Genomic DNA, 17,352 nt, shown 5'->3' with positions numbered 1-17,352 from the left:
AATCAGGATAAATCAGCAATCCCTCCATCTGTGATTCCCAAAATGGGCTACTTGATTGTGGAGAATAACTTTAGATAACTTTAAGATGTTGAATTTATCTGATGTTTGGTCTGTAGACATTATACTTCTAGCATCTAATTGGTGATTATCTCTCTCTTGAACACTTTTTCATAAAGCATTTTGAAAATTCACTGCTGGTAGTTATAACTCTAGGGTGATCATGCTGGAAAATAAATATTTTATTTTATTTGGGATAAAAAGAAGAAAATGTCCCTGGTTCTTTTGTTGAGTATTATCTGTGTTTCCTGTCAGCTGCCCATCTGCACCTAACTTCTAAGACTCTGCTAAGCTTTTTCCTACATCAGATGACTCATTTGCTCCTTGAAATAATATAGAGAGATTTTCTCCTGATACTGCATCGATGTATTTTTCTCTGCAAGTCTCTGGTTTAGCCTACTGACTGTTTTCTGAGTCTTTGCTAATATCCACCTAGATATGAAAATACAAAAAGCTAGTGAAAAGAAACACTATGAAAGATTTCATCATATTTACCTTCTAATTCTTGTATTATCATCGGGCATGTCAATATCCGGGTTGAATTGGTAATGAAGGAGTTCGGTACCAAAGAGATCATATTCCAGGTAAGAACCAAGTTGAGCAAATTCCAGCAGTTCCTTCTTATCAAGCATGGTTCTAGAGACAAGAAGCAGATACAAGGCAATTGTCCAAAGATAACCATTAGATATACTGTGTTAATTAAAATATTTTCCACAAAGCGATTTAAAGTTTTTTTTCATTTTTCATTTTATTTTAGTCACCCTGACGTGTAATACTGTTAATGATAGTACTTCATGCCCACAACGCTCCATCCCCTCCCCACCATACCCCACCCCCGCCAGAGGCCAGAGGGTCAGCTTCCCCTTCACCAATTCTTTTTAAAAGAAGTCTCTGTCAGTTGGACTTTCCAATATATTCAAATTCCAATGCATCCATTCTCTTTGTAAGTTAACTATAATCAATCTTTGTTGCTGGCAGTCAGCAAACCCCAAGTTAAAAAATGGAAAATGAGCTTGACCAGTTTGGTAGAGTTTTGCTCCTGTGTCATAGAAATCATGTGAATTGACAGATGGCAATCCTGCAACAAGCTTTTCTCGAGTTGCTTGGCTCATCCAGGAAGCAAGGACACTGGCAGTTTCCTGACCAGCAGGAGCACTGTATTGATGTAGCTCGGTATCAACAAGCACTTTGTCTTGTCTTCAGGAAGAGGAATATAAGTTGTCCACAGAAGCCTGACTTGGCCAGAATTCTTCAGCAGCCCTGGAGTTGGGAAGGGCTAAACTTGAATCCTCAGCCTGCTCCCCATCTCCATCCCACTAAAACTACACACTGTGAAACTTGAAACAGATCCCTTTAACTCTATTGACTTAATTTCCCCTTCTGGAAATTGGGGATGGTAAAAGCATCTTCTTTGCAGAGTTATGATATTAAGTTCACTACATAGCATGTGGGAGCCATTCTTAATTCAATTCAGGCAGGAGTTATTATTACCATCATTGTTGTATTGTTTTTCTGCTGCTGCTGTAGAAAACTACCAACTTAGTGACTTAAACAACGTAAACATCTTACCACTAGTTATGTGACCCAAAAGTCATCATGGGTCTCAACTAGGCTAAAACCAAGGTACTGGAATATATTTTAAGTAATAAAACTACTGCATCAACTTTCAAGATGTGATGATATTGTAATATTAGAATGTTTGATTTGTTACAAGAAATCAGAGAATTTGCCCAGACAAAAGGGGAATTTCCTTTCTCAAGTGTTTGAGAACTACAGACATTTTAATTATACTGTTGCTACTCAAAAATAATTTTGTGGCTCTCTTTCAGAATTATCTTCATAATGTGTTCCACCTGCTTTTGAAAACCCTCCCTGGAACTATTGTGCTGTGCAGAAACCCAAGGAAAAGTTGGCATCCAAAGTGGTGAATCAGGTAAGAAATATGCATTGGATAAAACATGAAGCAAAGGTGAGGCGAGAGGGTTTTTTTTTGACTTGCATATATTATGATGTGGTTCTACATTTCACTCCAAAAGTTGGTGTGACTATGATTGTGCATTTATCAAAGGGGCAATACTCCTGCAGATACTCCTGTTTTAGTTTGTTCATTGTTCTGGTCTTTTATACTACTTATCTAGACAATGTCTCATTTCAATGGCGATCATAGCAAGATTTTTAGGATCATAGCAAGTGCTATTTTAGGATGTGAGACTGTGGATATGAGTGGGAAAGGAGATAAGTGTCAATTTCTAGCAAGGCATGGTCCCCTGATCGCCACAAAAGTGACACATGAGCACTAGGCACAAGAGCCTGGAGGTTACCCCCAAGATCTGCCAGTGTGGTACCTCCAAAAAGAAAGCAAAATTTCTTTAAAAAGACAAATTTGCTAAAGCACATGAGAAAATGCTCTACATCATTAATCATCAGGGAGATGCAGATCAAAACCACAATGAGATACCATCTCACACCTCAGAGACTGGCCCACATCCAAAAGAACAAAAGCAACCGATGCTGGCGTGGATGTGGCGAGAAAGGGACACTCCTTCACTGTTGGTGGGAATGTCCACTGGTTCAGCCCTTCTGGAAAACAGTATGGACGATTCTCAAAAAATTAGAAATTGAGCTCCCATTTGACCCAGCAATACCACTCCTGGGAATATATCCCAGAGAGGCAAAAATGTATAGTCGAAGTGACATCTGCACTTGTTTGTTCATTGCAGCACTCTTTACAATAGCCAGAAACTGGAAGAAACCTGAATGCCCAAGAACAGATGACTGGTTAAAGAAACTTTGGTACATCTACACAATGGAGTACTATGTAGCTGTTAGAAAAGATGAAGTCATGAAATTTACATACAAGTGGTACAATATGGAAAGTATCATGCTAAGCGAAATGAGTCAGAAAGAGAGGGATAGACATAGAAAGATTGCATTCATCTGGGGGATATAAAGTAACAAAGTATGAGATTAATACCCAAGAATAGCTGAGATCAGCACCAGGAGGATTACTCCATAACTTAGAGGCCAGCCAGGTATCCTAGAGGAAAGGGCAGTTCAGATAGAGAAGGGAGCACCAAATAAAGTATGTTTGGAGGATCCTCCCAGGAGGGGAGATGCATGTCGAAAGTAGACTATGGACTGAACATGTTTGCCACTCAATGACTCTTTTGCAGACCACAACACCCAAAAGGAGAGAGAGAACACAGGGGATTGCCCTGCCACAGAGACAGGGGGGATGGGGGGATGGGGGTGGGAGGGATATTATCCATGGTGGTGGAAAATGGGCACTGGTGGAGGGATGGGTATCTGATCATTGTATAATTGAAACCAAAGCACAAAAAATTGTAAATCTACAACTTTAAAAAAAATAAAATAAAGGGGAAAAAAAAAAGACAAATTTGCTGACATATAAATACTTCTATATATGTATTTAAATGTAGATATATGAATATAATCACTCTTTTTGTTTAGCTATTTTTAAAATATTTATTGATCTGATCATCCTGTTGTTCGTCGATTACCTCGAGCAGACACCAGTAACGTTTCCTTTGTCCTAGCCCTGAGATTCTAAAAAGTGCCACATTCAAGGCTCTTTCAGGGTTAGGAGAATGAGACCCATCATTGTTACTGGTATTTGGCATATTGGGTACGCCACGGGGAGTTTGCCAGACTCTGCCATGTGGGTAGGTTACATTCAGGAGCCTGCCAACATTTGGTAGTCTGATCTGATATTCTTTGGTTAACTGGATATCAGTGTGAAGGCAATGATGATATGAATTCCTGGATGGGGATGTAGCCCAGTCGGTGGATACATGGCTGCATATGGAGGTCCTGGGCTTGATCTCTGGAACCACATGTCTCCTCTCTTCCACCCCATTCCCGCATCCCTTGGAGTAACCTGATGGATGTCTTCTCTCTTTGAGTAAGAGTAAATGAGTCAAAGAGATATTATGGTTGCCTTGATTATTTATATAAAGATGACCCCAGTTTTGTCCCTAGCACCCCATAAGGTCCTTTGAGCTCCAACAGGAGTCATCTTTAAACACTGAGCCAGGAGTAAGCCTTGAGCACCATCAGGTGTGGCCCAAACCTCCTCTCCCCCCAAAGAGAATAAATAGATTTCACTTAAAATCTTGGGGTGGGGTGGGATGTATCAGTAACCATGTATACCTTTCAAAGAAAAGTTCTGAAACAAAAAGGCAGAATTGGGGAATTAGATGTTAATTGGAATTAGAATTGGAATCTAATTGGAAATAAAATTAGGATGGGGGAAGTGGGTGAAATGGGAAAAGAAAAAGCATGATACAAATTATCAAGGATTGAAAACAGCCCCCAATTCACTTAACCTTTACCAAACAAGTGTGATGCCCTCCTCCCTTGTTTTGTGGAGAAGGAAAGGAGAGCTGAGGAGGGCAGCACTCGCGTCCTCACGAGGCCCTGTGGACAGTCCAGTCCAGGTCATTCGTCTTTGCTCCCAGACTCTTCGCTGCTGCCCTTCTGGGCTGAAGGCATCTGCCTGGCCTGCAGCATCACTCCTGCCCAGTGGCACCAGCCCATGGAAAAATCCACGGCCTCGCTGAGGCCTCGAAATCACCTGGCCTGGCCCGGCTCCCAAGGTGACTTCGACACATGCAATTGACATTCAGCTGGACGACGTCCAGGGACTGTCAGGTGCTCCTGAAGCTGCCTTGATGCAAGTGGCCTCTTTTTCACTTCGACAAAGAACTGACCCCCAAGTGTCAGTGTGGACACCCTGGGAACATGCCCACAGCTTGATGTCTTTCCGGGAAGAGGAGAGCAGAGGTCCTGCCCCCCTCCCCCGCTGTCCTTTCCTCCTCTCCCTCCACCCCAAGTCATCGATGATCTCAAAACCCTTCTCTGGTGCTGAGATGGGTCGGCCTCCACCATTCTTGCTCATTCCATATTCTTCCTCAGTGAATAATCTTTGTGCTTCTTATTCTAATCTTCACTCAGCCTGAGATAAACAGTTGCCACCTCTTGCCCTACACAGAGAGCAGAGACTGTGATGAGATGGAGAACAGATGCAGTCGACTCCAGAGAAAGCCCTGTCTGCACAGTGGGGCAAGTGATTCCTTTGTCAAATATCCTGGGATTTTCCATGAGGGAGAGGAGACTCATTGTCCCAAGTAGTTGTCATTCACAGCCTATCATGCCTTCGCTTGCCTGTATATCCATCCACATCTGCACCTCAACCAGCAAACTCGTTTTCTTTATAGAAAGAGCAGGCTTGCACTGATGGCAGACACCCAGCCATCAGCTAAGAAAAGTATATTGCAAGGGATTTGGTGATCTCCATTTCATAGCATGGTGCCAGTGCTTTAAGGTTGGGACAAAAACACAAGATAGGTGATTCTCCTTTTCAAACCTCCAGATCTTATCCAGGTGCTGAGGGGTTTGGTTTAATGTCAAGATGCACTCGGAGTAGCAGAAAAGAAGTCTGTGTGAAGAGATAATTCAGGCAAGGGTCTATGGGCTAGCTGGGCGGGGGCTGTAGGGAGCTCAGGAGCAGAGTAAAGAACGTGGTTTGTGGTTGTGATCAAGACGATAACAATACTTAATGCTCATCTGGGGCTTGAGGGTTTCAGAGAACTTTTAGAGGTGTTATTTTATTTCATCCATTCAAGCATGCCTTCATGAATTAATTTGGCAAATAGCTCCTATCTTGTGCTATCACCTGCTTCCGGCTCGTCTCTGAGCTGGGAATACGGATATGAATTGGAGCTAACTATACTGAGCTTAAAGAATGGGCAATGAGATAGACATTTACACCACTCATTACAATTAATTGTTTTGAGAGCTTTTTTGGGTACCAAGTAAAAGCGGAGCACTGTGACAGAATAATGAAGATTATTCTTGAAGATTATTGAGCTGCAGGTTGATCAGGTTGAGGTATTGCATGAGGGATGGACAATTCTAGAAGAATATCTTTTGATGGCAAAGAAAAGGTTTGTTGTTCCTGACTGATATTTATCCAAGCAAAAGGGCATGAGGGGAGAAGCCTGTGCCCATTTAAGGACCTCACTTGATCAAGGTCATAAATTTGGCCCTCAATGCATTTGATCTTGTGCATGCACGTGTCATGCCCTGTGCTCATTCTGTCTTCATCAAGATGCCCCATGAGGCTTCACTTCTGGGCCTGGGAATTCACAGACCAGGATAAGGGGGGTGGCTGGCATTAGGAGCAAAAACCCATAGGCTCCCGATCACTGGGAAAATCTATGAATCTCTTCCTCTACACTATAGCACCAAGACAGCCTATCATTATTTCTCCCATTATTTGTGCCCTGGCAGTGCCATGGGGGCGGTGTGTAGTACCAGAAATTTTAGTGAGGCTCATACTGAAATAGCCACACACAGTCAAGGCTTGCCTGGCCTCCTTTACTGTCTCTGTCCCCATGTACAACCAATTTACCAAAACCGATTTTGAGAGTAGGAGATATGGCATGCAGGATTCCTGGGTCTGTCTACAGCATTTCATAATTCCCTGAGCACTGCCGGGATTGAACCCTGAGCACAGAGCCAGGGGTATTCTCTGATCACCACACAGTGGGCCCCCCTCTGCCTCCTCTCACCAAAAGTTAAAATTTAATGACAAGTTAGTATTGAAACTCAACCAAAATGTTTATCATGTAAATAATTCCAAGAGGGATCAGAGAGATAGTACAGAGGTTAAGGCACTCACCTTTCATGCAGCTGGCCATGGTTCAAATCCCGAGCATTGCCAGGTTTACTTCAGTGAACAAAGCCAGGATTAGCCCCTGAGCACTGCCAGATGTGTCACCCCCCCACTCCAAGAAAAAAAAAGTCATTCTAAAGAAACTATTGTCTCTGTCTCCAATAAATCCTCAATTTAAGACCAGACCAGTAGATATGTGTACAGACAATGGTGTGTGGGTTCTTTACTATCTTACTAGTCAGTAGCTGTATCGATTAACTATTTTTTTTTGCTTTTTTTGGGTCACACCTGGCGATGCACAGGGGTTACTACTGGCTCATGCACTCAGGAATTACTCCCGGCGGTGCTCAGGGGACCATATGGGATGCTGGGAATTGAACCAGGGTCGACTGCGTGCAAGGCAAACGCCCTACCCGCTGTACTATCACTCCAGCCCCTCGATTAACTATCAACTCACCTAGAACCTATTGCTGGCAAAATAATCTAGATTATTCTGTAGGTCGTATATGGAATTTTAAATATTTATAAATATTAAAATATATGTCTTTGAGATGGGCTGGAGTGACAGCATAGTGGGTAGGGCATTTGCCTTGCACGTGGTCCATCCAGGTTCGATTCCTCCATCTATCTCGGAGAGCCCAGAAAGCTACCAAGAGTATCCTGCCTGCATGGCAGAGCCTGGCAAGCTCCCCGTGGCATATTCGATATGCCAAAAACAGTAACAACAAGTCTCACAAGGAAGACGTAACTGTTGCCTGCTCGAGCAAAGCAATGAATAAGGGGAGGACAGTGCTAGAGTGCCTTTGAGATATTTATGATCATTTAAATTTAATAGATAATTGCTATAATCCAGTAAACTCAACATTAGAATGTGAAACCACTATTCTTACATCTTCTGCTAATAGCAAATCCTTAACTATAGATCTGAAAATGTGTCCATTAATAAATTTTAATTTATATTTTAATGAAAAACATTAAAAACTAAACAGAATCATGTAAGCTTTTTAATGCATGGCCTAAACAATGTCTGTGATTTTAAAAAGCATACTCTGTTCCCTCAATTAAATATCTAGTAGAAACTTGGTTTTAACATAACTCAAAACCGTCAATTAGAAGGGCATATTCCCATGAACAGACAAGTTCATTCTCATATCCGTGTTTTAAAGATCCATGTGTCTTTTATTATAGGATTATTATTATTCATAAAGGCCTTACTTTTATAGAACAACATTTTTACAATTAGATAATACTGAGGAATAAATAGCAATAGCAAACTAACTTATGTTGCCATGAATTTATGACATGTTTTATTTCTTTACTTCATTTCCCTTTACTTGGATCAATTTCCTGATATCTGAACCAGCATCCTCCTCCCACATCACTCGGTCCTCTGCTTCGGTGCATACTGCAGAGATATTTTATGACGTCATAGGTAGGAATGACATCACAATTTCAATATTATGACTTAAGTGTAGGCTTCAGCCAAAGGAACAGATGGTTGCAAGAGAGGAAAAACCCGTGTTTAAGTTAGACTAAACCCAGTCGTTGGCTTCAAATCACAAAATGTAATTAAAACTTTATTTTTAAATACATTTCACAGTTTATACACCCTAGAAAGAGCTTTTTACCATCTGAACTTTCCAGCTGCCACATAGCACTAAGGTTTTTCAAGTAAGGAGATAGTGCAAGGAATGATGGTATTGAGGAAAGTGAAGATAAATCTCACCGACGTGGCAATCCCATTTGTTAAAATGTCACATTTCATGGGAATGGTGTCAGAGATGTGAAAAATTGCTTTAGAAGAAAAAAAAATTCCTAGTGGGAGGTTTGGGTGGATAAAGGACTGGATAGAATATGACGTGGCCTGTGCCTTCATTTACCCTGACACAGAATCCTCCTGCCCAAGTATCTCTGCTGAAGATATTGCAACTTGGGAGTCTCTGCTCATAGCTGCAAATTGGCAGGCTCAACTCATAGTAATTACCAGCATAACAATGGAATTTTATTTGTACTAAGTTTAACAGAAGTTTTGCTGTATCTGTTTGTCTAACAGGTGTCTCTGGATTTTCTTTTCCTTCTCAAAGAAGTCGTACATTGAAAGGAAAGCTCAACACGAATAGGATAATTTGCATACATTTGCTTAAAGAGTTGAAAAGTTTTTCTCAGCCCCTCTGACCTGTGAGCAAAATGCTGGGAGGCTAATGAGACTTGCTGGAGGTCACACAGAGTAAATGCTGGTGTCAAAAGGAGAAATTAAGCAGCTTAGACTGAGCTCCCTTTATCTTTCCACTTAGTTTCCAGCAGACATCCGGGTACATTCACCAGTAGAATCACATTGTCCAGACCTTCACACAATTCTAGCCTGAGAAACAGTCGGAGCCCCGTTCCACGTGAGTGTGTGCTGTGTGCTATGGATTGGGGCCCGGTGACATGTTTGAAAGCATCTCATTTGTCTTCTGTTTTCCTTTCATCTGCCATCACGATGACAGAAGAAATAGTGGATGCAAGAATAGAAATAGAAAAATGAGTGTTATTAGTAAATACTGCCTTGGAAAAAGTCTCATCTGCTTCTCAGATTCTGGTTTGTGGCCTTGAACTCCTGTCATTAATAATTCTCGCTCTGTGGTTGGATAGAAATCAATATCAGAAATAAGTTTTCTTTGGTCTGTCTATATCATGTAAGTGGCACATAGCCCACATGGCACTTGCACCTTCCACTGTACCCAGACACAGCCCCAGCTATACTATACAGCATCCTCCACACAGCTGGAGCCTTCATGCCCCTTACTCATTTTTAATAGCACTACCATCCTATTTAAATGTGTCTTTGCTCATGTTTTTGTTTGCCCTGAATTGTTTTTGAATTGTTTCATATTAAATTGCTAGTACGCATAGGAACTAAAAGCATACTAGATTTATTATTTTGTAATAAACTCTTGAGGATAGCCTTCGGGTAAACACTCACCAACATGATAATTAAAGAATCATTTTATTGGCAGAGTGGGACTGCTGCATTCTTGGGTCTGGTATATGGTAACTTTTGACTTAGCAAAGATTTGCTGAGGAGGAAAAGAAGAAAAGAAGGAAGGAAGGAAGGAAGGAAGGAAGGAAGGAAGGAAGGAAGGAAGGAAGGAGAGGGGAGAAAGGAAGGTTCAGTTTTACTTTCTTAGTTCATCAAGAGCATGAAAATTGTCTCAAAATTGTATTCTTTAAAGCAGGCAGATAATGGCTAAATAATGAATGTTACAGAGGATAAAGCATGATTGTAGCCACTCATTTTTGCTCTTCCTTCTCTTTCACAAACTTTGAGTTCAGTTCCTTTGAGTTTAGTTCCTCTCCGCTCCCCTGGGAACATTTTAAAAGCAAGAGATCTGCTCCTTCATTTCCCTCGTGCCCCTCCTCCAACACTGGATTCCCGCTGATGATAACCAGGTAGAAAAGCGAAGGAGACATAGCGCCATCCGTTTCCTTCCCCAAACTGGACTTGACTGTCCACGGGGTCCTGTGAGTCCCCAAACATCCTGTGGACTGATGGGCCCCTCCCTTGAGTGGTGAGAGAATATTCTGGGCATCACTACAAGATGGAGAGTTCTCAGTGAGCAAGTTTCCTTGGAGATGACCACAGAGGAGTCACAGTGGGGTGGGGCGTGTGTCCCCCATGGTCCATGGGCACTTCCTAGCTGGCTCCCTGGAAAGGTGATTGATTTTAGCAGCTAGTAAAAGTGTTATGGGAGAGTCACAGACAGAAAGTCTTTGTGATCTTGGAGCCCAGACAGGGACACGGGGCACTAGTGTGATGTTGTTGGTAAAAATTGGCCCTGGGGGATGCCCAGGGCCCAGAGCAACCCTCCTGTTCTGTCCTCTGTGGTTCTCCTAGCACTTCCTCAGCTGTGATGGGTAAGAACACATGGTCAGACAGTTTCCCATTGGGCTCGGCTCCTGGGTGACCACAGCATGCTTCAGAGATGTCCTGAAGTGACTGGTCCTTGAAAGGAGAGTTTTGATGGGTGCTCCCTTTGCGTGGGCACGGAAAGAAGAGTTTGGGCAAGACGCTTTATTTTCGGGCACTGAGCAGATTAGCTGGGGTGTGTGAGTATCTTGCTCGCAATGGTGCATTTGAAGGTTCAGGGGTTTCTGTGTGAAGGCCTCTGGTGGACACACTTTCAAAAGGCCATTTGGGCATGCTGACGTATATAATCTGGGGTCCTTGGAGGACAGAAACGCTACCCTGGACCACAGAACCTACTCCCACAGGTGGCCAGGGCTTAGGTGTCCTGAGAGGAGGCTGCCTGGACCTCCCCTGTCGCTGTCCCTTCTACTCTCAGGTCCAGAGCCTTCTATTATGCCTGAGAAGACCTGGCACACACACACACACACACACACACCCACACACACACACACACACACACACACAAAAATAAAATAAAACGGTCCCCGGGTGGGTTTGTTTCGTCCCTCCTTCCCACAAGGCCTAATTTTCAGGCTTCTCTTCCCTTTCTCAGTCGCCTGGGCATTTTGTTTCCCGCGATCTGTGCCCTTTTGTGATATGTCCCCGTTACAGAAGCAGAGGTCCTCACCCTCTCTGTGTGGATCAGATTGCCTGCGCAAGCCCAGCAGACCTCAGAGGGTCTGAGAAAGGCAGACACCCTCCTTCGCCCCAAAGCCAGGCAGCTGCCTTGCTGTGAACACTTAACATCAAAGAACCCCCAGTGACCAGCGTCTGCAGCCCACAGGATTGTTTTTCTTTCCGTTTCTTTATTTGATTCATCCCCCCCACCCAATACATGACTTTTTCTAAAGCTGTCCTCCCCCATTGCTCACCTCTCCATTTTTCACCGCCCCCCTACCACCACACAGCAAATTTCATGCATCTGTGTATTTCTTGTCCAGGCGCTGGACCCCTGAATAGCTGTTGTAGGGACAAAAGAGTCAGCCATGCTAGAAATGCTCCCTGGATTTTGCAGGCAGTTCTGAGGTGGATGTCAGTGTAACCTTTCCAAGCCCTCCTGAGCTGTTCTAGGGGGAGACATTGACCGTGGCAGCCGAAGGAAATCTGTTCATGCTATTTATTTTGATTCTAAGGAAACTTCCACCTGTGTGTGTGCATCATACAGATATGCAAATAGGCATGCAGGGACCTGGGTTGTTTGGGTGCTGTTGGGGCAGGACTGAATATGTGTTTTCTCTTACAAGCCAGGAGGCACGAGGGTGCTAAAGGTAAATGTTTCCTTTGGAACTTCAGGTAAAAGCTTTTAAGCCTCTAATACAATTTCTCACATACATGCCTGTGCAATCTGATGGGGCCAGATGGACATTTCTCTAAGTCTCAACAGGAGATGGTATTCAATGGGTATCATCGACTGAACATTCCCTGAACAACCTTCCCCGCCCAAGCAGGTACCTTATGAAACAGGTGAAAAAGAACATCTGAGGTTTAATTCATTTTATTTTTGCTTTGTTTGGTTAGGGCACACCCGAAGGTGCTCATAGATTATTCCTAGCTCTGTGTTCAGGGATCCCTCCTGACAGGGCTGGGGAACCATATGGGGTTCTGGGGATCAAATCTCCGTCAGCTACATGCCAGGCAAAGGCCCTACTGGATGCACTAACAGCCCAGCCCTGAGCATCCTGATTTTACTATTTAGTCAAGTGGGCAGAGGAATGAAGACTTGCAGGAAGGTGGCTGGAACAAGAGAATGGAGGAAAGGCAGGAGAAAGGGGAGCATTGGAGCTAGTGTTTGCCCGTGAGGAGGGTGATGGACCAAGTGCGAGAGTGTCCCTCAGAAGTGGCGGGACATGGCCTTATGGCTCTGACACACACACTGCACCCACACAGATGAACTTGGTCACACGTGGCCCCCAGATGAAGATTGCAGATGATGTTTTAGCTGTGGCAAGAGGGTGAGGGTTTAGAGGAAAAGCCTCCCCTGAGAATCCAGAACCCCAACCCCATGTTCACTGAGGGTATGTAGGGGCACCGGTGCCGTTCTAACCCCTAAAGTTTAGTCTAGGGAGGGGCAGAGATAGTTCAGAGGCCTGCTGTGTACGCTTTGCATGCAGGAGGCCTGGGCTCAATCCCTCACCTCACATGGTTCCCCCAAGAGCACCACCAAAAGGGACCCCCGAGCAAAAGGCTGTGTGTGTGACTCCCCCAAATTAAACAAGCCAATGAAAGGGTTAAACACACATGTGGTACCAGAGAGCTGACACGGGGGGGCGAAGGCACTGGCCTTGCATGCAGCATGTCAGTTCAGTTCTCCACAATGTAGTTTCCCCAGCACACCTGAGCACAAAGCCAGAAGTAGCCCCTGAACACTCCCCAAATAAAACACAGGCCACAGAAAGGAAAGAGCTCAAAACGTACACGCGCATGCACACAGTACTGTGCGCGGCCTGGTTGTGGCTCAGTGAGAAAGCAGTGCCCCTGCGAGGGTGAGTCTGCATGGCTTGTCCCTCAGTACTGCCTCATAGTGCCAAATGGCCAGCTGGGGACCAGTTCTTGCTGACCCAAACTCTACAGTGTGTGATCTCCAGCCCACCACAGCCAGAGTGCCACCACCCACCACATATGCCAGCCCCAACATCAGGGCAGTGACAATGATAAGAACAAAGGGAAGGAAGGGGGAAATGGCTGGCAGCTAGTTCCCCTTGGTGGGGGGGCTTCCTAGAGTCTTTAAATCTACCTAGACAGGCAGTAGGATGATTTTTGCCAGGGGCCAAGAGGAGGAGAAGGGACGGGACTTGTTAATCTGCAGTTTCCAGTTTGCCAGATGGAATTCTGGAGATCAGGAAGGTCACAGCAGGCCCGAGAGGTCATACAGGGGTGAGATGCTTGCTTGCACACAGCCATCCTGGACATCACAGAGGTTCTCGAGTCCCCTCAGGAGTGACCCCTGAGTGCCATGGGGCATGGCCCCAAAACCAAATGGAAAAGGAAGCAAGGTAGCTTCTAAGCAAATATCTGAGAGCTTTCTAACCACTGGTCAATAGCAAACACCGACTTTTATAGTTGAGGTTTTCTTTTCAGGGAGAAACCATTGACTTCCCCTTCCCTTTATATTTGTGGATAAATTTATCACTCTAACTGCTGACAAATCCTGAGCAAGCAAAATCAGCAGCTACTGTAATATCGTGCGTGAGACAGAGACGTGCAATGCAGTGACCTCTCCTGTGAAGGATGCTGAAAGGTTAAATACATTTTTTTTTCAAATTACATTAAATACGTAGGGTGTCAGCTGATACTGTAAGGACACAAAGATGGAAAAGTTGACTTTTATTCATGCCTGTTGTAAACCTTATAAATACAAATCTTGCTCAACTTAAAATGAGGTTGTGTCCCGATAAACCCATCATAAATTGATAAATCGGGTTCAACTAAAAATGTATTTAGCACACCTAACCAGATACCACAGCCTACCTGAAATGTACTCATAACACACACACACACACACACACACACACACACACACACACACACACACACACCTTCAGTTAAACAAAACTAATTCAAAGCCTATTCTGTAGTGTCAAGTTGAATATCATGTAATTTATTGAGAACGTTATCGTGAAAAATAGCCAGTGTATGTGTTGGTGGTTTACGCCTGGATCACATGTTACTCCTGCAATGTGGTACCCTACCACCTATTTCTAGCCCAGGAAAAGGCACAACTCCAATGGAGGCTGCAACTAAACATGTATCATGGTCACACTATCCTAGAGCCAAAAAAATCCCAAGTCCAATAAGCCATTCATTGTTAAGTCTGTACTACCTGCCAGGAGGGCCACGGTTTTCTCTAGGTAATGAGCATTTTTTCATGGATCCAGTCATTTATTTAATTGATCACTTATTAAACACCCGGTGCCTTGCACCCCTAGGCAGGCAGTCTGCTTACCTGTCGAGGTGTGACATCACAGTCTTGGAGATGTCCGCGCCTGCTTCCTGCAAGATCCGGATGATCTGAAAGGGCGCGCGGGAGTTCCTGCCTGGGTGGATGATCACTGGGCAGCCGAGCTGGTCCTGGGCATGCGCAGTTGCCTGGAGAACCCTTTTTTCGCTCTCAGTCAGAGGCCACGAGCAGCCGATTTCTCCAATGACGCCGCACTTGATGCTGGTCCCATCTGCCCCATGGAGAATTTCTTTCATGAGCACGTCAGTCAGCTGAGCAAGAGGAAGATGGAAAACATTTTATAGGTGTGGAATCTCTCAAGGCCAGGGTACCACCAAAACTGCAATTGGAAAATAATGCAGGTAATTTTAAAAAATATTTAGAGATTGAGTTTTTGCAAAAAAAAATTGTGGTTCAGAGCTGGAGAGAGAGAAGAGGGGCACTTACCCTGCATGCAGCTGACCCTGGGTCTTGCCCCAGCACCACAGATGGTCCCCCAGCACTGTCAGGAATGATCCCTGAGCACTGGTGTGCAACCCAAAGACAAAAAACAAAACCTCCAAAACCTTCAGTAGACATTCTCTCAGTCAGACTATGAAAGTAAAGAGTAGTCTGAAAAGTCATAGGAATATGTCCATGTTTATGTACATAAGCACTTATATGTATAAACATGTTGTAGAAAAATATACATACACACAGCTCTGTAGTTTATTCTTTCCTTTTGTCCCCTAACAGGGCGATTTCCAGGATCTGGTTTTCCTTCCAACCCTCATATTTTGTGAAAGAAGAAGGAACCATATCCATAGCAGTGCCAAGCTTCTGCCTGCCAAGTTTCACCCTACAGTGAATTTTTATTGCTGGTTATTAGAAAAATCCAGGGGGGAAAAACGAGGTTGCATAACTGAAGCTCATGGTACAAAATGGGGTTTACAGACACATGCCACCAGGAGACTGGCTCGTTTGTCCACATCCGGTCCTAATGCCTGGGGAGATGGAGAGACGGCCCTGCGATCACCCTGCTGCATGTCCTTTCATTCTGAAAGGCGATATCTAAAAGGCAGATCCCGGTGGCAGATGTCTCTGCTAGCTGGTGAATTTCTGTGCCCGCACAGTACCTCTGGGCCAGTGACATTTCCCAGTGGAGATGCCACATGGGGATTATCCCATATCTGCTATTCTGGCCCTCGTGGATTTCTCCATAGAATAGTCCAAGGGCTAGTTCTTACCTGTTCCACAGACATGGCTCTTGTCTGTGGAGAGTGAGTTGCATCCACATAGAACCCAGCTCCGGACACGATGTGGACCCCCGTCTCTTGGGCCAGCCTCTTCAGAGTCTGCACATCCCGGCTGATGCCGATTGTGGTATTCTCCACCATGGTTCCCCCACCGCTGGCTTTGAAGTGCAACAGTTCTTCCCTGACGGCCTCTGTCTCCTGATTGAGCCGGAGATTCTCTTTATGGGAGTAAGGGTTTTTCTGAATCCAAAACAAGTTCTTCAGCATGAAGGGTTCCTTTGAGAAAGCTTCCTGGCATGATGGAGGGGGGTGGTAGCAGAAATCAAACGTCATGGTCAGATGTTCATGGGTTAGCGTGCGGCCCAGTTGGCTCGGCTCCACCAGACCTAAAACTGTTTGAACTTTGCCACTTAAAGAAGACATTTCGAGGAGGTGTGGAGACACTCTAAAAATGAGGGTTTTCTGGAAGGAAATAAGAACTATTGTCAGGGGTTGGAGCATAGTACAGTGGGCGGGGTGTTTGACTTGCATGCAGCCAGGTTCAATCCCTGGCACCCATATGGTTCCCTGAGTACTTCCCTGAGTAATTACTGAGTGCAGAGCCAGAAGTGACCCCTGAGCATAACCAGGTGTGACACAAAAAGCAAAACAAACAAACTGTAATCAGACAAACAAATTATAATCAGAAAATCAAGCAAGGTCAGAGATACAATACAATAGCTAAGGCAGTTGCCTTGCACACAACTGATTCCAGTTGGGTCTCCCAGCACTGCTATGGTGCCCTAAGAACTGCCAGGAGTGATTCCCTGGGCACAGAGTAAGGAATAAGTCAAGAACACAGCTGGTTGTGGCCCAACCAACAAAACAAAGAAAATTGGATAGACATATACATCCTGCTCATAGGAGTTCTGAGGTTGTGACTGTCTATTTGGAGTAAGAAAGAGATTTAGGGGCTGGAGATGTTGTGCAATGAGTTGCCTTGTATATAGTTGGACCAGTTTGATCTCCGGTACCAAATTTGGTCTCTAAAGAACCACCAGGAGTGATCCCTGAGTGCAGAGCCAGACCTTAGCAGTAAGTACAGGTGGTATAGTTCAAAAACAGGAGAGAAGAGGGGAGGAAAGGGAAGAGGAGGTGAAAGAGAGAGAAAGGGAGGGAAAGGAGGAAAGGGAAGGGAAGGATAGTACAGGAGAGAAGCTGGACGCACATGAAAATTCCATCTGTAGAAGTTGTGAGGTTTGAACAGTCTGTTGGGTTAAGAAAGAAAATCAGCCTGGTGCGATAGATAGTATAGCAGGTAGGGCATTTGCCTGCCTTGTGGTTTACCTGGGTTCGATCCACAGCATCCTTCATTACCCCACAAGCACTGCCAGGAATAACTCCTTAGTGCAGAAGCAGGAGTAATCCCTGAGCATCTCAGGTGTGGCCCCCAGACAAAAAAGCCAGAAAGGGGATCGCAGGCTCACTCAGCACCAGC

The 17,352-nt window shown here is 44.5% G+C and overlaps 1 protein-coding gene across 4 annotated transcripts in view; it reads right to left on the bottom strand.

Annotated features, from left to right (window-relative positions):
* The window catches only part of PTER (phosphotriesterase related), a 69,832-nt gene that overhangs the window by 6,283 nt on the left and 46,197 nt on the right, over positions 1–17,352 (bottom strand). For 3 of the 4 annotated variants that reach the window (XM_056114546.1, XM_056114545.1, XM_056114547.1), the window contains exons 2-4: positions 15,867–16,337; positions 14,647–14,912; positions 553–693 (exon numbers count right to left, since the gene is read on the bottom strand). In XM_056114546.1, coding sequence (XP_055970521.1) covers positions 553–693; positions 14,647–14,912; positions 15,867–16,298 — 839 coding nt within the window. In that variant the 5' untranslated portion in view covers positions 16,299–16,337. The remainder of the gene's footprint in view (positions 1–552; positions 694–14,646; positions 14,913–15,866; positions 16,338–17,352) is intronic. The other variant, XM_056114548.1, reaches the window with a different exon arrangement.

This window comes from Sorex fumeus, unplaced genomic scaffold (genome assembly GCF_029834395.1).
Source record: "Sorex fumeus unplaced genomic scaffold, SorFum_2.1 ptg000026l, whole genome shotgun sequence".
Taxonomy (NCBI): Eukaryota; Metazoa; Chordata; class Mammalia; order Eulipotyphla; family Soricidae; genus Sorex; species Sorex fumeus.
Note: the sequence above shows the minus strand (reverse complement) of the source record. Positions and strands in the feature narration are given on the sequence as shown.